At 42.2% G+C, this 22,100-nt stretch overlaps 1 protein-coding gene and 1 long non-coding RNA gene across 2 annotated transcripts in view; both read right to left on the bottom strand.

Moving 5' to 3' along the window:
- Positions 1 to 708: 708 nt before the first annotated feature.
- Positions 709 to 11,867, bottom strand: LOC307150268. The gene is made up of 3 exons (XR_013819674.1): positions 11,809 to 11,867; positions 1,334 to 1,495; positions 709 to 1,114 (listed from the first exon to the last, which is right to left on the bottom strand). It is a non-coding gene; the product is annotated as an uncharacterized lncRNA (long non-coding RNA).
- A 703-nt stretch (positions 11,868 to 12,570) lies between these two features.
- The window catches only part of cdk4 (cyclin dependent kinase 4), a 29,781-nt gene continuing 20,251 nt past the window's right edge, over positions 12,571 to 22,100 (bottom strand). Inside the window, exons 6-8 of the mRNA XM_079857246.1 lie at positions 18,658 to 18,708; positions 18,442 to 18,577; positions 12,571 to 13,700 (exon numbers count right to left, since the gene is read on the bottom strand). Of these exons, the coding sequence (XP_079713372.1) occupies positions 13,626 to 13,700; positions 18,442 to 18,577; positions 18,658 to 18,708 (262 nt within the window). The 3' untranslated portion in view covers positions 12,571 to 13,625. The remainder of the gene's footprint in view (positions 13,701 to 18,441; positions 18,578 to 18,657; positions 18,709 to 22,100) is intronic.

The raw sequence follows: 22,100 nt of genomic DNA, 5'->3' as shown, positions 1-22,100 counted from the left end.
CCTCAAAAATTCAAGATGGCAACCATTTCTCTTGAATCATTACATCTTTTTTTCAAATGGTGATGCTATCATGAAATTTGGTACAAATATTCTTCAAGGAACATTAAAATGGAAAAAGGTATGTGCCACTCAAAAATTCAAGATGGCCACCATTTGTTAGAGAATGTGTTAAGGAAGGTTTTTTTAATAGAGTGAACGTCATTACACAACCAGGGCACACTGGTGACTTCACTGCTGTGGAACTCAGCATGGGGTTCAGTGTCAGCTGATCTAGTTTTACTTACACTGTAGTTCTTGACTAGTAGTAATAGTATAGCTAAGTTTAGTGTCCCAAATGCTGTCTAACAGCCCTTCATCAATTTGCTAGTAATAGATGTAGTTAGCCGCACCTGAATTGACAGGTTGTGCCAGCGTGCCAACCTCTCAATCTCAGGTTGGACACTCTAACCACAAGGCCTTTGAGCTGGTAAAAATGTGAATAGAACTTATGTTTTTTTTTCAATCCTTCCTTTTAACTCAGTCCCAACAGAGTAGGCTACACTATTAAAGCAACATCCACCTTGAAAAACGCGGCCTCAGCGTCCGTTTTCAGGCTTTTCCACTTAGGTCTCTACAGCACTGGAAAGATTTTCTAATATCAGTGCAGCAATATCTTTTTTTTTTTTTTGCATTGATAATCAGCCAATGGTCTGAGTCAAAATTTTAGAAACCAGACTGAAACTGTGGAGAGAAACAGTGGGAGCTTTAAAGATTTCAAACTAGAGATGCTACATGAAGATTAACTAAAAGTTATCATATGACTATCATATCAAAATAAGAAACAAGGTTCAAATGTGCCTCTTAACATCAAATATAAGAAACAAAAAAGCTTCATTTACCTCTGTTTGCATGACTGAATGACCAGCAACTACTATATTACATGCAATCCAGCTAAATTGAATTTCCAATATTATAAGCTGCTAAACATTGACATGGTTGTTTTTTGCTTCATTTGGAACAAAATCAGTGTAGTCCATCATCACGTCTTCTGGACTTTTCTTGTTGTGTGGCCGCTCTGGTTGAATGTTGTCGTCCATTGGAGAGTCAGCCCATGGCTTGGGTTTGTTGTTGAGTGCTTGGAGAATTATAAAAAAGAAATGTTAAACACTATCGCAAACAAATGCAAATATAATTGAATTAATTATAAATTAAGTTTAATAACATACTCACTATGACTTTTGAAGTCCTGTTTTCTAATAACTTCTATATTAAAAAAGAAATAATAAACGTAAAAGTAAAACTAAAGTGTCTCCCCCAATGAAATGCTTTCATGATGCTTTTAGTCTTTCCTCACCTGTAATTTCGCCTGGATCTGAGTGCTGTGTATGGCAGGATCATGATCAGGTGTGTGTTTATTCTGAGAATCCTGTATGTTTGTCATTCACACTCGAGTATCTTCAACATACACTCTGACCTTGTCCATGTCTATGGCATCAATATGACAGTAACTGTCACTCTGGGAGACAAAAGTGTGCAATATATAATAAATGCACAGGGTTTCTGCACATTTTTTAAAGTCAAATGTAAGGCTTTTTAATACCTTTTTAAGACCTGAAGAAATAAAAATTAATACTGTACATTTGAGGTGTGCAAAAAAAAAAAAAAAACAACAACATTTATCTCGATATTTTCAAAGATTTTATTGATAACAATAATTAGATGTTATTTAGCTGAGTGTGTTTTTGTGCTGGTATCATGGCTGGTTTAGACAGCTAACTTACAAAGCCATTCATATTATTCATATTCTATGCGGTGGTCAGTTCACAGCAGTGACAGAAATTGACTTTTTTATTGAGGGGCAATATTTTCCACCTTAAATAAATTTACCTATATAAGGACATCTAAACTTATTAGATGTATGCATCACTTTGTCAAATTCTAACATTCAAATTCAATTCAATTACAGTAATAACACAGTATAGGGCTGTTACCAATTAAATTAAATCATTATGAGCAAAATCCATCTTTGCACATAAGCGACATCAGAAGTGGCATTAATATATTTACAATACATTTTCAATTACATAAATTGCATGCTTTGAGATTTTTTTTGAATTATTCAATATTTAAAACCGCCAGTAGGTGGAGGCAAGTCACTGTCTTAAAGGAGAACTCCGGTCAATTTTAACATTGAGCTAATTTTTTTGTCAATTTGGAGTGCTGTCAATACAGAGAACAACGACAAAAATCGGTGTTGCCTACACCGAGTTATCCTCTTTTTAAAATTTGCACCCTGTTGACTTCAATGGGGCAATATTTAAACCTGCTTTTAGCCTCTTAACATCCTTGATGTGTCATTACAAGTGCACAGGTCATGTGAGTGATTCCTTCAGAGTGAACACGAGTGAATCTGACTGCAGTAGATGTGAAAGAAATGGATAAAAATGATGTTATTTAAGCCAGCGCAAATACCTGTATTTACATCCTGTTTTCGGTTGAAGTCCAAAGTAGTCGATTGCCGAGTTCACGCGCGTGATCATAGGTAACTAAACCTATGCGCGTGAACTCGACAATCGACTACTTTGGACTTCAACCGAAAACAGGATGTAAATACAGGTATTTGCGCTGGCTTAAATAACATCATTTTTATCCATTTCTTTCACATCTACTGCAGTCAGATTCACTCGTGTTCACCGGAGTTCTCCTTTAATAAGTGAGTCATTTATGTTGTAAATTCCACAAATTGTCACATGAACAAGCAAATCCACAAATAATAAATAATAAATATAGCTGCGAGCAGCGATTGCGGGCCCAAGCCGGTGGCACCGCCACCCTGGTGCCTTTGTAACACTAAAGCCACCGGGGTGGCGGTGTCACCGGCTTGGGCCCGCAATCGCTGCTCGCAGCTATATATATATATATAATAAATGTAACAAAAAAAAAAAATACATTATATATATGTAACAAAATAAATAAACAATTATTAAATTGAAAAAAAAAAGAATAAAATGGGTTTAGTTCTGATATTTGTATAATTTTATATAGAAATAAATGGTTGTGGCACCACCACATAAGTTTTATATAATATTGTAATTATTAGCATGAAAGGAGAATCTAGATGTATCTCCATTACTATGAACTGTGTAGTGCTCCATTGTACCTGTCATTTGTTCTTCATGACGTGACTGTGTTTATGTTGTCGCGGGCTAGATCAGCTGACTGTCAGTTATCAGCTGATTGGAGTTACCTGACTAAAACCACGTCAGCTGACTGGGGAATGTTTTTTGTCGGAGGATGACGCACTGAGTTGGAAAAAGAGGATAAAACGCGCGAGAGTGGACTAAGGGGGAGCTTCAAGCGTACAGGGAGACTACGTGAGACCTGGGACTAAGCTCGTACTTTAAAACCTACTCACCAACGATACGGGCTTGATTGCAGAGAATCAACATCCTTCGTTGGTAATCAACTCCCAAAACCGGTGAGAAGGATCCTCTTTGTGGGTCTAACGCTGGATATTTTCATTTGTGCGTTACATCTTGCCGCAGTGTTTTGAAAGACTTGCTTTGTGGATACTGTTCCGTGCTGACGAAAGTGCGTGGCTTGATCACATAGACATTCAACCTGTTGCACGGCTTGTGGGACATTATGTGAATAAGACTGTCTGTTGTTGTATGTGATATCGTTTGTTTGGGAAATATATGTCACATTTAAATCTATTGCATTTCCGATGTCTTCCTGAAACAATTAAGAAGCAATTTCATTAATGAATGTACTCAGTCCATGACTCCCGTGATTTTTTGTTAATAATCTAAAAAAAACTACATAGCAGATTGTTACATATGGTGGCCCGTACGGGGAATTGAGTTACGTTGATTTTGTCTAAAAAAAATAAAAATAAAAATAAAAAATATCTGACAATTTCATTCATTGATATTGAAATAGTATGGCAGGAAGAGATTGTGAAAGGGGGCTTGAAGCCAGTCTTGAGGCAAATATGCCATGCCATACACCTGTATTTGGAGATCCAGATTTTACAGCTGGGCCATTTGTTACAAGAAGGTCTACTACTGCAACAGATTCAGTAACATCTTTATTGAAGTCATTGTACATTGGTGATAAAGAGGATGATAATGTTGAAAATAATGTACTTGAAGAGAATGGTATGGTTGATGGGGAAAATGTTGATGATGAAGATAATGCAGTTGGTGATGAGGAGGATGATGATAGTGATGATGATGTTGTTGATGATGACGATGTTGTTGATGTAGAGATAGTTACACAGGCTGTACAAACAGAGGTTGATGAGTTAACCAGTAGTGTTACTATCATAAAACAGCAGCTAAGCAAACTGGAGAATGATTTTAGAGATTCTGTTACAAGTGCTATTAATAGAGAGGCGAGTCTCAGGCAATATGTTGATAAAAGCTTGGCTGAATTGGGAAATGTGGTAATGTCCAGCATAGAAAAAATGGATAGAGAGGTTTATAATTGCCTCTTACGTAGAGATAAACAATGGGAAAAGCAGTTGAACAAGCTAAAGCTGACTAGCACTCCTCTTAGTCAGAAAACAGTAGCTTTCCCCACGAATATCAGTCCAATAGTAACTTCTAACCCCGCTAGTTGGTCTGGTGCATCTCCTTTCTACTCCAAACCTCCTGTAAAACTAGAGTTTCCCACGTTTGGTACCACTAATGAATCATCTGATGTCCTGCACTTTATTGAGCAGTGCGAAAACTTTCTAGAATTGCGACCCCTCTCCAATCACGAGCTTTTAGGTGCTCTCTCGACAGTTTTAAAAGGACCGGCACTTAGTTGGTGGAAGGCCACAAAACGCCAGATACATGATTGGACATCATTCAAGGACACCTTTATGGCAGCCTTTCTGTCTACAGATTATCTGAGTGAAGTGGAGGAGAAACTGAGGACGACAGTACAGAGACCTGATCAAGGCCTCAGAGACTTTGCCTATGATTATCAGGCTTTGTGTCTGAAATGGAAGCAGGACATGCCTGAGGAAGAGATAGTCAGGCGCATCTTGAATAATATTAACCCTAGAGTGGCTGGTTGTCTCCGTGGAACGGTATCAACTGTGACACAGCTTGTGAAAATAGGCTCTATGGTAGAGAAGGACTGTGCTGGAGCCAAGGAGTATTGGCAGAGGGTACAAGCGAGTTCTGAAAATAAAGGAAAAAAAGTATCAGAGAAAAAATTCCATTGTGGTGCAGCAGAGCTCAGTGTGGTGCAACATCAGTCCTACAATAAACAACAACATGGTCTCCTATTAGTGCCTATTACCATCAGAGGCAGGCAGGGAGAGGCTGTATTGGACACTGGTAGCACCTTCACATTGATGAAGGAGAGTATGTGGCGGCAGGTGACGTCAGCTGAGGAAGGTTTCCTACCGGCAGAGAGGCAGAGATTCGTCATGGCAGATGGAACGGTTCACCAAGCCCTGGGGAAGAAAACAATCCATCTCGACTGGCACAGCAAACAGTGGGCTGTGGAAGTCCATGTAATGGAAGATCGTCACCTGGCATTTCCTGTGATCTTAGGTCTGGACTTCCTCACTACGACTGGGGTCATCCTCAACCTGGCTAAAAATAGTTACGGGTTGAAAACCAATAGAGGTTACACTTATTATGGTTTCAAACTACAGCGAGACCACTCTAGTGAAAGAAATCAGGATACCCTCACCTCATCACAATGTGTTCACCTCTACTATGCTTTGCCTCCAGGGGAATTACCTCCTTGTTGGGTGTCCACTTCCATGGCGGACTCGGGGCCGTGTTACGACACTGACTGTCCAGAAGGGCTCCAACAACTGATGAGGGCCTGGCCGTCAGTTACCTCCAATAAGCTGGGCAAGACCAATGTGGAAAAACATGCCATCTTTGTCCAGGATGAAGTCCCAGTCAGGTCCAAGGCCTATCGGGTGTCTCCCCTAAAAAAAAGAGTCATTGAGGAGCATGTAGAGAAGATGCTAAAAGACAACATCATAGAACCCTCTCAGTCAGCCTGGTCATCCCCTGTGGTGTTGGTGAATAAACCAGATGGTTCCTACAGGTTTTGTGTGGACTACAGGAGAGTAAATGCAAAGACCTTACCCGATGCATATCCAATGCCCATAATTCATGACATCCTTGAATCACTGGAAGGCGCCTCCTGGTTCAGTTCGTTAGATTTGCAGTCCGGATATTGGCAGGTGGCCATGACTGAAGAGAGTAAACCAAAGACGGCCTTTATCACCTCTCTTGGCCTATTCCAATTTAAAGCTATGCCTTTTGGACTTCGTAATGCCGCTGCTACATTCCAGCGGCTAATGGAGAGGGTCTTGGGGAAGTTGAGAGGGAAGATATGTTTTGTTTACATAGACGACATAATCGTATACTCTCATTCCCGTCAGCAACACCAGCAGGACCTGGCAGCAGTTTTCCAAAGGCTACAGGCAGCCACTCTCAGCCTGAACATGAAGAAGTGCCATTTCTTCAAGCAACAGTTAAAGTTCCTGGGGCACATTGTCTCAGATCGAGGCGTGGAGGTGGATCCAGCTAAGACACAGGCAGTGTCAGACTTCCCAGTGCCACAGGATGTGAAGGCTCTACAACGTTTCCTAGGACTGGCTGGCTGGTACCACAAATTCATTCACCATTTTGCAGACCTGGCCTCACCTCTTAACAATCTTAAGAGGAAAGGAGTGGATTGGAACTGGACCCATGAGTGCCAGGCCAGTCTGGAGGCCTTGAAGAATCCTCCCGTGCTTGCCCAACCTGATCCAGCTTTGCCCTACCAGGTACTCACTGATGCCAGTGAAGTGGGTCTCGGTGCCATCTTGTCACAAAACACACCCGAGGGTGAGAGAGTGATCGCCTATGCCTCCAGGGGACTCCGAGGCCCGGAAAGAAATTATTCCACCTCAGAAAAAGAGTGTCTGGCAGTGGTCTGGGCTGTGGAGAAGTGGCGACATTACCTGGAGGGTGTGGAGTTTACCGTCTTTACCGACCACGCTGCTCTGTCATGGGCATTCAACTGCCCAAAGACCTCCTCTAGGCTGACCCGGTGGATCCTCCGGCTGCAGCAGTTTTGCTTCCGGGTGCAGTATCGCAAAGGATGCCTTAATGTTGCACCCGATGCGCTGTCCCGGGCCTATGAGCCACTCTTCAATTCAACCATCACCCTGTTGGGCGGTCGCCACCCAAAGTCACTCTGAGCTACCTACCACCTTGGCTGAGATTGCCCAGGAACAGGAGAAGGACCAAAGGGTGACGGAGTTGCAACCAGACAATTCTCAGTCATGTCCTCCGAATCGCATTAGCATCAGGGGGTGCTGTATAGGAGAATTCCCTTATCGGACCAAGGGGAGAAGTGCCAATTGGTTGTTCCTCAATCGTTGGTTCCAGAGTTCCTGTGGTACTTCCACGACAATCCATTGGGTGGACATCTCGGACGGCTGAAGACTCTGCTACGGATCCTAGAGGTAGCCTGGTGGCCAAGTGTCCGGAAAGACATTTGGGAACACACAAAAAATTGTCAAATCTGTCAGCAATATAAGGCTGATAACAACAAGCCATCTGGTCTACTTCAGAACATTGAAATCACTGCACCAGGGGAGATGTTGGGAGTTGACTTTATGGGTCCTTTCCCAAGAAGCAAAAAGGCCAATTCTTACCTGCTGGTGGTAGTTGATTACTACTCCAAGTGGGTTGAAATGTTTCCCTTGAAAGATGGAAAAACACCTCGTCTCGTCAAAATCCTCAGGGAAGAAATATTCACCCGGTGGGGAGTGCCGCAATACCTGGTGTCAGACAGGGGGCCTCAGTTTACTTCCACCCTTTTAACGGGACTCTGCAAAACATGGGGGGTAGTCCAAAAGTTAACCACTAGTTACCACCCACAAACCAATCTCACAGAACGCTTCAACAGGACCATAAAAACCATGATCGCATCATTTGTAGGCCAGCATCATAACACCTGGGACCAGTGGCTGACAGAGTTCCGCTTTGCCCTTAATACAGCCCATCAGGAGACTACTGGGCGGACTCCTGCTGAGCTAGCTCTGGGCAGGATCCTCAAGGGTCCGCTAGAGAGGCTCATCAGCCACCCACCATCTCCCACTCAGCATGCGGCATACAAACTGGTGGAAAGACAACAGAGGATGACAGAGGAGGTTAGACGGAGAGTAGGAGTGCACCAGGCTAGACAAGCTAAGTACTATAATTCCCGCCGTAAAGATGCACAATTTCAGCAGGGTGACTTAGTCTGGGTCAGGTCCCATCCACTCTCCAAAGCCAGTGACAAATTCACTTCCAAGCTTGCACCTAGGTGGGAAGGGCCAGCTACTGTCATTAAAAAATTAGGGCCTATTAATTACAGAGTGAAATGGAGTAACCCACCTGATAAACAGGATACTGTAAATGTGGTGAATCTAAAAAAATATTATGGTGTCTCACCCTAGAAGCCTCCGGCTGGAGGGGGGGTCTATGTGGCACCACCACATAAGTTTTATATAATATTGTAATTATTAGCATGAAAGGAGAATCTAGATGTATCTCCATTACTATGAACTGTGTAGTGCTCCATTGTACCTGTCATTTGTTCTTCATGACGTGACTGTGTTTATGTTGTCGCGGGCTAGATCAGCTGACTGTCAGTTATCAGCTGATTGGAGTTACCTGACTAAAACCACGTCAGCTGACTGGGGAATGTTTTTTGTCGGAGGATGACGCACTGAGTTGGAAAAAGAGGATAAAACGCGCGAGAGTGGACTAAGGGGGAGCTTCAAGCGTACAGGGAGACTACGTGAGACCTGGGACTAAGCTCGTACTTTAAAACCTACTCACCAACGATACGGGCTTGATTGCAGAGAATCAACATCCTTCGTTGGTAATCAACTCCCAAAACCGGTGAGAAGGATCCTCTTTGTGGGTCTAACGCTGGATATTTTCATTTGTGCGTTACATCTTGCCGCGGTGTTTTGAAAGACTTGCTTTGTGGATACTGTTCCGTGCTGACGAAAGTGCGTGGCTTGATCACATAGACATTCAACCTGTTGCACGGCTTGTGGGACATTATGTGAATAAGACTGTCTGTTGTTGTATGTGATATCGTTTGTTTGGGAAATATATGTCACATTTAAATCTATTGCATTTCCGATGTCTTCCTGAAACAATTAAGAAGCAATTTCATTAATGAATGTACTCAGTCCATGACTCCCGTGATTTTTTGTTAATAATCTAAAAAAAACTACATAGCAGATTGTTACATGGTGTATAATTACATTTTTAGAAGATAGGTTTTTAGTGTTTCCTTTTTTGACATTACTTTAATCCCTCGCCATAGCAAAACCGTTTGAGATATTTATTATCTGTTTACAATTTAGCATCTTTAATGTATTTTCATCATGTTGAAAAAGTTTGGTGGGAATAAAATAAACCACTTAAAGGGATACTCCACCGTTTTTTCATATTAAACCATGTTATTCCCTTAACTAAGACGAGTTGATACATACCTCTCTCGTCTCAGTGCGTGCACTAAATCGCTCTGTCTTGCGGCGAAACTTTGTTAGCCCAGTTCATTCAATATGTGCCAAGCAGAGAAGCTACCAAACACCTCCACGTTTTCCCTATTTAAATACAGTTACTCGCGTAGTGTAACTCGACCTAGGACGGTGACACAAAACAAAACATTGCGCTTTTCTAAGCGTGTAAAATGGATAACTATATTGTATGGCGGAATACCATAGCAAGTGCTTGGAAGCACTTCGACTTCGGCGCAGTAATATCTTCACTAGAGGGAGCGGGGGCCGGTGAGAGGATTTTTCACAAGTGAAGATATTACTGCGCCGAAGTCGAAGTGCTTCCAAGCACTTGCTATGGTATTCCGCCATACAATATAGTTATCCATTTTACACGCTTAGAAAAGCGCAATGTTTTTTTTTGTGTCACCGTCCTAGGTCGAGTTACACTACGCGAGTAACTGTATTTAAATAGGGAAAACGTGGAGGTGTTTTGTAGCTTCTCTGCTTGGCACATATTGAATGAACTGGGCTAACAAAGTTTCGCCGCAAGACAGAGCGATTTAGTGCACGCACTGAGACGAGAGAGGTATGTATCAACTCGTCTTAGTTAAGGGAATAACATAGTTTAATATGAAAAAACGGTGGAGTATCCCTTTAAGAGGAGTGGGTAAAAATACAGAGGCTGATTTTGCAAAGAAATCCACATTCAAACCAAAATATCTGACTTCCTGTTACTCGGAGCTAATTACTGTAAATTAGAAAACTCACAATAGTTATATACATGTGATCGGCCTCTTACCACGAACACACTGCTGAAGTTTCATCAAGATCAGTTATTGTATGCAGAAGTTATAACACTTCGTTTTTATCTTTTCTCGCCATAAATTCGTTTCCTCGCCACGGCCAAACCGTTCAAGATATCAAAAATCCGTCTGCAATTTAGCATCCTAAATGTCTTGACTTCATGCTGACCGAGTTTGGAGGCGAGTGGATGAATTCTCTAGGAGGAGTACATCAAATTCCACAGCATGCGTTTTTCAAACAACCCATAATAGCCGACTTCCTGTTGGGCGGAGCTAATAACTTAGAGTACGGAAGTTGTTCGGCCTGATGAGATCTATATGTGTACCGAGTTTCATATTAATTCATGCAAGCGTGTTTGATATATGGACCAAGTTTTCAGACCGTGTTCAAGGGGGCGCTGTTGAGCCCCCCTGCCACGCCCGGGTACCAGTTTCAGCCCGGCCCTGATGGCCGCGGGTTCTGACCTGTGTGCAAAGTTTCAAGAGTTTTTGAGCATGTCAAGGGCCCCAAAAGCCACTGAAACCTTGAAAAACAAAGATTAAATGGAATAGACAAATCACCCCCCCCCCCAACTCCCCACCCACCCCCCCACACACACAGACACAGACACACAGAGAGAGAGAGAGAAAATTCTCCAGAAAATCCTCATTCAAATTCAAACCAAAATATCTGACTTCCTGTTGGTTGGAGCTAATGACTATAAATTAGAAAGCTGTCCGGCTTGATGAGAACAATATACGTACCAAGTTTTGTGATTCTAGGAAAAACTAAGCCCCCATTTTTGACTAAAGGTGGTGCTACTGAGCCATTCCACCACGCCCGTTTCTGAAACTTTGCACATGTCTACCGGCTAATAAATGTGATGTGTCTGTCGAGTTTCATCCAATTTCAAGCATGCTAAGAGTTTCAAAAGCATCAAAAAAGAATATTAAAGTTTGATGCGTTGCCATGGCAACAGTATCTAAGATATCAATAATCCTTTCACAGGTCTACATCTGCCGTGTGTCTACATTATACACATAAAGTTTGAAGCAAATCGGGTAAAAATAAGAGGGTGATTTCAAAGCATTTTGAAAGTGACACATTCCTGCTGCCAGTTGGTGGCGCTATAACTTTTACTCACAATAGTCACATCCATGTGATCGGCCTCTGTTACGTTAAATCATCGGAAAAAAATAGCGCTGTTCGTCGACGGCTGTTTGGCAAATAAGTTTTCCCTTAGGTGGAAAAATAGTTGGTAATAAAATGCAACAGAAATCCTAAAAATTACAAAACTATGAAGTAGGACTTGGCTAAAATCAAACAAAAAGAAGAAGAAAAAACTAAGTAACACGGTACCATCAACCCAGAACTGCATTTTAAACATTATCAAGATTTTAAATAATTACGTTAACGTTACCGGCCTGCGCCCAAGTTTAAAACACAGTCAACACGACACAACACACACAAAAAAATGTCCAAATGTAAAACTCACATATAGTAATGATGAAATTAGAAAACATGCATTTTACCTGCTAATTTTCGCTTCACATCGAAGATCAACGGTGAAGGTCCAAGGTTGAGTGATCCCTTTCGCGCGCGTAGCTGTCCCACTGTGTGCTTAGAAGGGATTGTATCCTTGCGCCAAGGCGGGAATTCCTTCAGTTCGAATATTTAAAATCTCCATAGCTGTCATTTAAATATCAGCGTACTTAAAGACATAATGTACTATTATATGATATTATATTATGATATTATGAGAATAAATGCGTCATAAAACACTGAACGGCGCAGAACTACTTTGACAAGCGGAACAAGATGTGATCAGTCGCAGAAGTGATGGAAGTCTGGTTCCCTTGCTCTAACTAAGTCGAACTAAGTTGATTCTTTCGGTTTGTTGTTAAAACGAACCAGTTCAAAAACTGATTCACTAGGCTCTTTTACACAGTCAATGCCGCATGTAATCAAAGAACCTAATAAATAAATAAAAAGTGAATAAACTTATCTTAATTAACAGACCAATTTAATAAACCATGTTTCTTTCTCTTTTTTTCATTCCGGTAAAAGGTATATAAATGCTAATCTATTAGTTAATATGTAATATTATATGAATATAAATATATATATATATTTTTATACATTTGCATATGTCTTCACAGTATTTTTTCTGTGAAAAAAACTAATAAAGTGTACAAAAATAGATTTGTTTGTTTTGTTATGCACATTTACATGTAATTTTACACAGGAAATGTACATTTGCAGTCTATTTCTGTAATTTGACGCTTTTTTTTTTTACCACATTTCAAAAATACATGAAAAATCTGTAAAATAAAACAGTAAAATTCCGTAAAACTAGTTTTTTTTTTACAGTGTAGGCTATAAGGTTTTTAAATATTTCTGCTTCAAATTGTTTTTAATAATTATGTAATAGCTAATTGATAGTCTTACTTTAGTTTAAGCTTTATAAGGCCTATAGACATGTGACGGTATCAAGCTTTTATCAAGGTACGACCTCAGAAAAAAGGTACAAAAGCTGTCACTGCGGCGGTAGACAGGTATAAAAGGTGCACATTTGTACCTAAAGAGTGCATATTAGTACCTCATAGGTACATATTGGTATCAAAAGTCAAGTGTCAAGTTTTTTTTGTTTTTGTTTTTTGCGTAAATGCCATGTTTACCGTAACTTCGAAACGACAACACTTGATGATGACAAACCCAGCTGTTTACAAGCTGAAATCTCATAATTATGGTAATTTCAACATGTCGTGAACAAAGTTAATTTAATTTGAAAGCTCTGTCATCACTAGATCTGATTTTAGAGCATGAAGAATAATCTAAAAAAAAAAAAAAAAAACACATTTATAAATGAAAGCATTTTATTTGAGAAAGAAGGGAATGAGTAGAAATCGGTGTGGACAGCTTCTGGGTGATTTGGTTTGGCGTGAGACATGATCCCGACCCCGATCACTGATGTTAGCAGTTCCTGGGTTAGAGATCAGTGAGTTTTAGGGGCCGGTTCATGCGTTTCTCAGAGGAATCAGACGCTGGATGAGGGATAAGAGTGGAATGCACCATTACACCTGCTAATGATAATGTTTCAACACTGAGAAGGAAGAGAAATATGACACTCTTTCATCACAGGCCAACAAATGCTCAACTCTTCCTCATCATCATCATCATCATCATCATCATCATCACGTACGAGACGCCACAGGCACTGAAGCCGCTCACTACAGTCACACACACACACACACACACACACACACACGGCTACGGTTGAATATTCAGTTTGTGGTAGAGAAGCACTCTTGCTGGTCCCAGGCTGCAGAGCATTATGGGAATGAAGCGCTCATTCTGTGAAGAACGGATGGTCCAAAGCGTTCAGCGCAGAGATTCGCTTCAGCGGGTCGAACGTCAGCATTTCCTGAGGAGGTCAAAGGTCACAAGATGATCTGAGCTGTTAAAAACACTCAAACGTTCAGATCAGAGCCGCTTCAGCTTCACTCGTGTACAGTCAGTTATCATCAGGGTTATTATCCTCAAACACAACTATTAGAAACATTTCTGTTAAAATAAAGCTGATATAAAACAAAGTAGTAAATATTAGTGGAGAAATTAAATGAAAATTAGAAATGTTGCCTTATAAACTGAAAGTATAAGTTGAAGCACTCAAATTGAAGAAATAAATCAAACTAAAACTGAAAAAAAAAAAAAAAAAAAACTATAGACATATTTATTACAGTTTTATTTATTTTAGTACTTCCAGTTAATCTCAATGAAAATGATAAATGATGTCTTGCAACCAGCTGGATTAAAATAAGTGAATTTTTAAATATGTATTTTTTTTATTTCAGCATGAAGTTTTTTTTTTTTTTATGTGTGTGTGTGTGTGTGTGTGTGTGTGTGTGAGTGTGAGTGAGTGAGTGTGTGTGTGTGAGTGAGTGTGTGAGTGAGTGAGTGAGTGAGTGTGAGTGAGTGTGTGTGTGTGTGTGTGTGTGTGTGTGAGTGAGTGAGTGAGTGAGTGAGTGAGTGAGTGAGTGAGTGAGTGTGTGTGTGTGTGTGTGTCTGTGTGTCTGTGAGTGTGTGTGTGTGTGTGTGTGTGTACAGTTTGGACACATTTTAATATTTTTTATGTTTTTGAAAGTCGTCTCTTATGCTCATCAAGCCTGCATTTTTCTTATTAAAAATACAACAAAAATATAATTTATTCCTGTGATCAACTCAATTACTCCAGTCTTCAGTGTCACATGATCCTTCAGAAATCACTCTAATATGATGATTTGATGCCTCGTTTTTATAAAATGTTGGAAACATGAGTGCAGAATGAATGGGAGTCTATGGGGCTAGACGGCTAAATTTGTCTCTTTCACCCGATTGCCGTTGAGAAATCTCAGGTTTGATTGTAGGTTTTGCAAGTTCAACATGGGTTATAGGTCGAAAGTTGAATGAACGAGTACTTGTGTCCTTTCGATTTCTTACAGGTTGAGTTGTTGTTGCCCATAACACGCTAGCATTCTGCTAATGAATGCTGATTGGTCAGTGAAGGACTGATTACGACCAGAGATACCGCTTGATGGTCTTTTAAAACAACAGAACAAAAACTCTTCTAGCACGTGTGTTTCCCTGTGTCAGCTGTGTTGCGTGTGTACCTGTGTCAGCTGTGTTGTGTGTTTACCTGTGTCAGCTGTGTTGCGTGTGTACCTGTGTCAGCTGTGTTGTGTGTTTACCTGTGTCAGCTGTGTTGCGTGTGTACCTGTGTCAGCTGTGTTGTGTGTTTACCTGTGTCAGCTGTGTTGTGTGTTTACCTGTGTCAGCTGTGTTGTGTGTTTACCTGTGTCAGCTGTGTTGTGTGTTTACCTGTGTCAGCTGTGTTGTGTGTTTGCCTGTGTCAGCTCTGTTGTGTATTTACCTGTGTCAGCCGTGTTGTGTGTTTACCTGTGTCAGCTGTGTTGTGTGTTTACCTGTGTCAGCTGTGTTGCGTGTGTACCTGTGTCAGCTCTGTTGTGTGTTTACCTGTGTCAGCTGTGTTGTGGGTTTACCTGTGTCAGCTGTGTTGTGTGTTTCCCTGTGTCAGCTCTGTTGTGTGTTTACCTGTGTCAGCCGTGTTGCGTTTACCTGTGTCAGCTGTGTTGTGTGTTTACCTGTGTCAGCTGTGTTGTGTGTTTACCTGTGTCAGCTGTGTTGTGTGTTTGCCTGTGTCAGCTGTGTTGTGTGTTTGCCTGTGTCAGCTGTGTTGCGTGTGTACCTGTGTCAGCTGTGTTGTGTGTTTACCTGTGTCAGCTGTGTTGTGTGTTTGCCTGTGTCAGCTGTGTTGCGTGTGTACCTGTGTCAGCTGTGTTGTGTGTTTGCCTGTGTCAGCTGTGTTGCGTGTGTACCTGTGTCAGCTGTGTTGCGTGTTTACCTGTGTCAGCTGTGTTGTGTGTTTACCTGTGTCAGCTGTGTTGTGTGTTTACCTGTGTCAGCTCTGTTGTGTGTTTGCCTGTGTCAGCCGTGTTGTGTGTTTGCCTGTGTCAGCCGTGTTGTGTGTTTACCTGTGTCAGCTCTGTTGTGTGTTTACCTGTGTCAGCTGTGTTGCGTGTTTACCTGTGTCAGCTGTGTTGCGTGTTTACCTGTGTCAGCTGTGTTGTGTGTTTACCTGTGTCAGCTCTGTTGTGTGTTTACCTGTGTCAGCTCTGTTGTGTGTTTACCTGTGTCAGCTGTGTCAGCTGTGTCAGCCGTGTTGTGTGTTTACCTGTGTCAGCTCTGTTGTGTGTTTACCTGTGTCAGCTGTGTTGCGTGTTTACCTGTGTCAGCTCTGTTGTGTGTTTACCTGTGTCAGCTCTGTTGTGTGTTTACCTGTGTCAGCTGTGTTGTGTGTTTACCTGTGTCAGCTCTGTTGTGTGTTTACCTGTGTCAGCTCTGTTGTGTGTTTACCTGTGTCAGCCTGTGTCAGCTGTGTTGTGTGTTTGCCTGTGTCAGCTGTGTTGTGTGTTTACCTGTGTCAGCTGTGTTGTGTGTTTACCTGTGTCAGCTGTGTTGTGTGTTTGCCTGTGTCAGCTGTGTTGCGTGTGTACCTGTGTCAGCTCTGTTGTGTGTTTACCTGTGTCAGCTCTGTTGTGTGTTTACCTGTGTCAGCTCTGTTGTGTGTTTACCTGTGTCAGCTGTGTTGTGTGTTTACCTGTGTCAGCTCTGTTGTGTGTTTACCTGTGTCAGCTCTGTTGTGTGTTTACCTGTGTCAGCCGTGTTGCGTGTTTACCTGTGTCAGCTGTGTTGTGTGTTTGCCTGTGTACCTGTGTCAGCTGTGTTGTGTGTTTACCTGTGTCAGCTGTGTTGTGTGTTTGCCTGTGTCAGCTGTGTTGCGTGTGTACCTGTGTCAGCTGTGTTGTGTGTTTACCTGTGTCAGCTGTGTTGTGTGTTTACCTGTGTCAGCCGTGTTGTGTGTTTACCTGTGTCAGCTGTGTTGTGGGTTTACCTGTGTCAGCTGTGTTGTGTGTTTACCTGTGTCAGCTGTGTTGTGTGTTTACCTGTGTCAGCTGTGTTGTGTGTTTACCTGTGTCAGCTGTGTTGTGTGTTTACCTGTGTCAGCTCTGTTGTGTGTTTACCTGTGTCAGCTCTGTTGCGTGTTTACCTGTGTCAGCTGTGTTGCGTGTTTACCTGTGTCAGCTGTGTTGCGTGTGTACCTGTGTCAGCTGTGTTGTGTGTTTACCTGTGTCAGCTGTGTTGTGTGTTTACCTGTGTCAGCTGTGTTGTGTGTTTACCTGTGTCAGCTCTGTTGTGTGTTTACCTGTGTCAGCTGTGTTGCGTGTTTACCTGTGTCAGCTGTGTTGCGTGTTTACCTGTGTCAGCTGTGTTGTGTGTTTCCCTGTGTCAGCTGTGTTGCGTGTTTACCTGTGTCAGCTGTGTTGCGTGTGTACCTGTGTCAGCTGTGTTGTGTGTTTACCTGTGTCAGCTGTGTTGTGTGTTTACCTGTGTCAGCTCTGTTGTGTGTTTGCCTGTGTCAGCTGTGTTGCGTGTGTACGTGTCAGCTGTGTTGTGTGTTTACCTGTGTCAGCTGTGTTGCGTGTTTACCTGTGTCAGCTCTGTTGTGTGTTTACCTGTGTCAGCTGTGTTGCGTGTGTACCTGTGTCAGCTGTGTTGTGTGTTTCCCTGTGTCAGCTCTGTTGTGTGTTTACCTGTGTCAGCTGTGTTGCGTGTGTACCTGTGTCAGCTGTGTTGTGTGTTTACCTGTGTCAGCTGTGTTGTGTGTTTGCCTGTGTCAGCTGTGTTGCGTGTGTACCTGTGTCAGCTGTGTTGCGTGTTTACCTGTGTCAGCTGTGTTGCGTGTTTACCTGTGTCAGCTGTGTTGTGTGTTTGCCTGTGTCAGCTGTGTTGTGTGTGTACCTGTGTCAGCTGTGTTGTGTGTTTACCTGTGTCAGCTGTGTTGTGTGTTTACCTGTGTCAGCTGTGTTGTGTGTTTACCTGTGTCAGCTGTGTTGTGTGTTTACCTGTGTCAGCTGTGTTGTGTGTTTGCCTGTGTCAGCTGTGTTGTGTGTGTACCTGTGTCAGCTGTGTTGTGTGTTTACCTGTGTCAGCTGTGTTGTGTGTTTGCCTGTGTCAGCTGTGTTGCGTGTGTACCTGTGTCAGCTGTGTTGCGTGTTTACCTGTGTCAGCTGTGTTGCGTGTTTACCTGTGTCAGCTGTGTTGCGTGTTTGCCTGTGTCAGCTGTGTTGCGTGTGTACCTGTGTCAGCTGTGTTGTGTGTTTCCCTGTGTCAGCGGTGTTGCGTGTGTACCTGTGTCAGCTGTGTTGTCGATGCCTCGAGAGAAAAGAAAGTGCAGAGCGCGAAAGCACCAAAGTGACTGAAGGATTGCCGTAAAGCAGTATCTCTGGTCGTACGATGTGTATGACGTCATTGACATTTTAAAAGACTTTTTAAAGCAAATAAGTGGCTCTAAAAAAATCTAACACCCAGCAATGTGTAATTACTAGACCAAAAATTATATCCTGAGAAAAGTGGATTTTGAGGGGTATTGCGCCATAGATCTCCGTTCATTCTGCACTCGTCCTGTGAGCGCCCTCATGTGGAGCCAGAGTGGAACTGCAACCAGTTCAGAAGCCGGAAGTTTACTGAGAGTGGAACTTTTCCCCTTATTAGACATTCTCTGGTAAAACTAGCTGTATGTGAAGTGATATTGACTGTAAACGTACCAATAAGAGCTCCGCCCCCTTCTCGCTGATCTCGGGAACACAGTCTGTGATTGGCTGAGGGTTTTGAGGGCTGAAGTTCTGACGGGACAGAGTGACATCATTCGGCCACTCCTCTTCAGACGGCAGGCCGATCACCCTGTCAATCAACACGACTCGTTATTAATCACGTGTTGTGTGTTCAGCGTCTCTCTAACACAAGTGTGTGTTATTACTCACGCAAAAATCTTCCCCAGCTGATCCACCTCTGAATCTCCACAGAAGAGCGGTCTGAAAGATCACAGAAATCACGACTAATGAACGAACTCATCGACAGACAGGGTTAGACAAAACGAGCACTAGAAAGGTCAACATTAAAGGTCATTAAGCAATGCTGCATAAACACATTCATAAAGTAGTTGTGACGACACAGGGTTTTTAAAATAAGACTTTTTAAGAGCGCTTTATAACTTGCACAGATCATGTTACTCAACAAGGCATGATATATTCAATAAAGAAATATGCATTTGCTACCAATACAGTCGTGCTCAGAATTAATGGCACCCCTGGTAAATATGATCAAAAATGGCTGTAAAAAATAAATCTGCATTGTTTATCCTTTTGATCTTTCATTCAAAAAAAATTGCAAAAATCTAACATTTCATTGAAGTAAAAGAATTGAAAGTGGGGAGGAAATCATGAGTAAAATATCTCTGAAGAATATTCCCATTAATATTTACCTTTATTTAACACACCAGGGTGACTAGGAACATGAAATTGTCTAGCTATGACTTCTTGTTTCACAGGAGTTTAAATATGAGGAAACACAAAGGCCAAAATTCCCTTAATCATCCGTCACAATGAGTAAAACCAAAGTTCTGATGTGCATCAAAAGATTGTTGAGCATCACAAAATAGAAAGTGGATGTAAGAAAATAGCTAAAGAATTGAAAATCCCCGTTTTGACAATCAGGGCAATAATTAAAGGGTAACTAAACCCTAAACCAACTTTTTTTAGTTAATGATCTGTAAGAATGGGGCTTTATTAATGCTGTTCGTTGATTCGAGTAACTTTTTTGACATTTGGGTATAAAGTGTTTTAATTCTACAATGGTGTAAAAACGTCTGAGTGCTGCCCTCTTCAGGTTGAACTGTGTTTGCCTATTGGATGTTTGCGGTACTGCGAGACGTAAGCAGGTTCCAGCTCACCACGCCCCTGGTACGAGCTACCACGCATAGTATTGCATCAGTTAGGATAGCTTCAAGTGAGCGTAGATTTATCTGTATTTAGTACAGTGGTCAGGATGGGACGTAGGTGTAGTGTTGCTGGTTGCGACAGCACTGCTGGACGGCATTAGCCTGGTTAAAACCAGACCATTCTCAGTAGTAACTGAGTTATGGTCTGGCAAAGCTTCACTAATAACTCATTTCCAAAGGGGCGTCACCAACGGACGTCGCTCAAATGCCTCTGGGCGCAGTTGGATAGACCTAAAACCAATCAGAGCGATCGGCATCGTGTAAAGCCATATGCTGCATCCCAATTCGCCTAAGTTACACTACGCCATAAAAGTATGTACTCTTTTTGTGAAGAAAAGGTATTTACTTTTGAATGTGTAGCAAAAAAGTAGGCAAGCTTTGGGACATACTACTTCGTCATCTTTATCGGACGGATCTGTCGCGTGTGTCCTGTCACGTAAACTGCCCTGTCAATCATCTTGTCACAGTTAAAATCCTCTATTAAATCTAATTTAATTTCCTACCGTTTCGGAGAGGAATGTAGTAGCACGTTCATCTGCCAGTGGGTCTTTCATGGAGACTGTCCTCATGTGTTTTCAATTTGAATATAATAATGCATTTAAAAGTTGAACGGACGTCGTTCAAATGCCTCTGGGCACAACTGGATAGACCTAAAACCAATCAGAGCGATCGTCATTGTGTAAAGCCCGCCTCAACGTTTCTGACTGGTGCCGCAATTTCGACGGATTAGAAATGGGCTTGAATGAGCTCTTTGCCAGACTACTTGCAGAGCAAATCTAAATTTGCCGGAAGTTGTCTGGGTTTTCCCAGGCTAGGACGGCATAGCTTTCAGACTTGGAAATTAGGTGCCAGTGGTTGCATGCACTTGACCTGGAAGACCACGAGTTCCCGCCTAGAGCTCAAGTGTGCAACCTGCATTTAACGAGGGATTGCTTCTCCAACGCAATAGAGGTGGACATGGGCTTCTCCACACAGCTCGCGCTGAAAAGAGACAGTGCCAAACGCTGCTCCTCCTGCATGGACTCCACCACCGCAGCGGCGTCTTGATGTGAGTGATCATATATACTTTAATCACAATTTATGGTTCGGCTAAAGTTAACCCTCTGGGGTCGACAAACGCGCCGGCGCATTTTGCTGGATTTTTTCACATAGCGGCAAAATATGAATATGCCTACAGAGAGCGTACGCTATTGACATCAACTCGATAAAACTCATCAGATGCATGTACTTTACGTCGTCTTGCGACCCTGTGAGTCACTCTCCATTTTAGAGTCTGACAGCGGGTCTCAGGTGCACGCCCCCCCGCTCAGCCCCGCCCTCAATACGTCCCCTCTATCTCCGCTGGGCTCTGCCCACTTTTCCAGCATTTTTCAAATATTGCCAGTGGGTGGAGTCAGGCTCTGACCAGGGGTTTAGTTACCCTTTAAGAAGTTCCAATCAACTAAAGATGTTACGTATATGCCAGGAAGAGACGTGTGTCTATATTGTCTTAATGCACGCTGAGGAGGAACGTTTGAGTGGCCAAAGACTCTCCAAGGATCACAGATGAAGAATTGCAGAGATTAGTTGAGTCTTGGGGGTCAGAAAGCCTAAAAAAATATTCTCAAACAACCCTTACACAACCACATGTTGTTTGGGAGGGTTTCAAGAAAAATCCTCCTCACTCATCCAAAAATAAACTCCAGCATATTCAGTTGTCAGACACGACTGGATCTTCAGAAGGGACTGGATTCTGTGGTCAGATGAAACAAACAAAGGGCTTTTTGGCAGCAAACCCACCAGATGTAAACAGGGATGAAGAGTACCCCATGCCTACGGTTAAATACACTGCTGGATCTTATATGTTGTGGGCCTATTTTTTTGCTGGAGGTCCTGGACATCGTGTTCAGATACATGGTATTATGGATTCTAGCAAATACCAACAGATCAAAAATCAAAACCTAACGGCCTCTGCTAGAAATCTTATAATGGGCCGTGGTTGGATCTTCCATCAGGACAACGATCCAAAACCAACATCAAAATCAACACAAAAATGGGTAACTGAGCACAAAATGAAGCTTCTGCCATGGCCGTCCCAGTTCCCTAAACTGAACCCTATAGGAGAGGAGTGGGCTGAACTGAAGAGAAGCAGCGCCAACATGGATCTGGGAATCTGAAGGATCTGGAGAGATTCTGCATGGAGGAATGGTCTCTGATCTCTTGTCAGGTGTTCTCCAAACTCATCCGGCATTATAGAAGAAAACTCAGAGCTGGTATCTTGGCAAAAGGAGCTTGCAAAAAGTATTTAATAACAGGGAGCCAATAATTATGGCCGACGTGTTTTGATTTACCCCCACTTTCAATTATTTTACTTCAATGAAAGGTTAGATTTTTGTGGATTTTTTGAATGAAAGATCAAAAGGATAAACAATGCAGATTTATTTTTTA

This window comes from Squalius cephalus (genome assembly GCF_949319135.1).
Source record: "Squalius cephalus genome assembly, chromosome: 22".
Classification (NCBI taxonomy): Eukaryota; Metazoa; Chordata; class Actinopteri; order Cypriniformes; family Leuciscidae; genus Squalius; species Squalius cephalus.
Note: the sequence above shows the minus strand (reverse complement) of the source record. Positions and strands in the feature narration are given on the sequence as shown.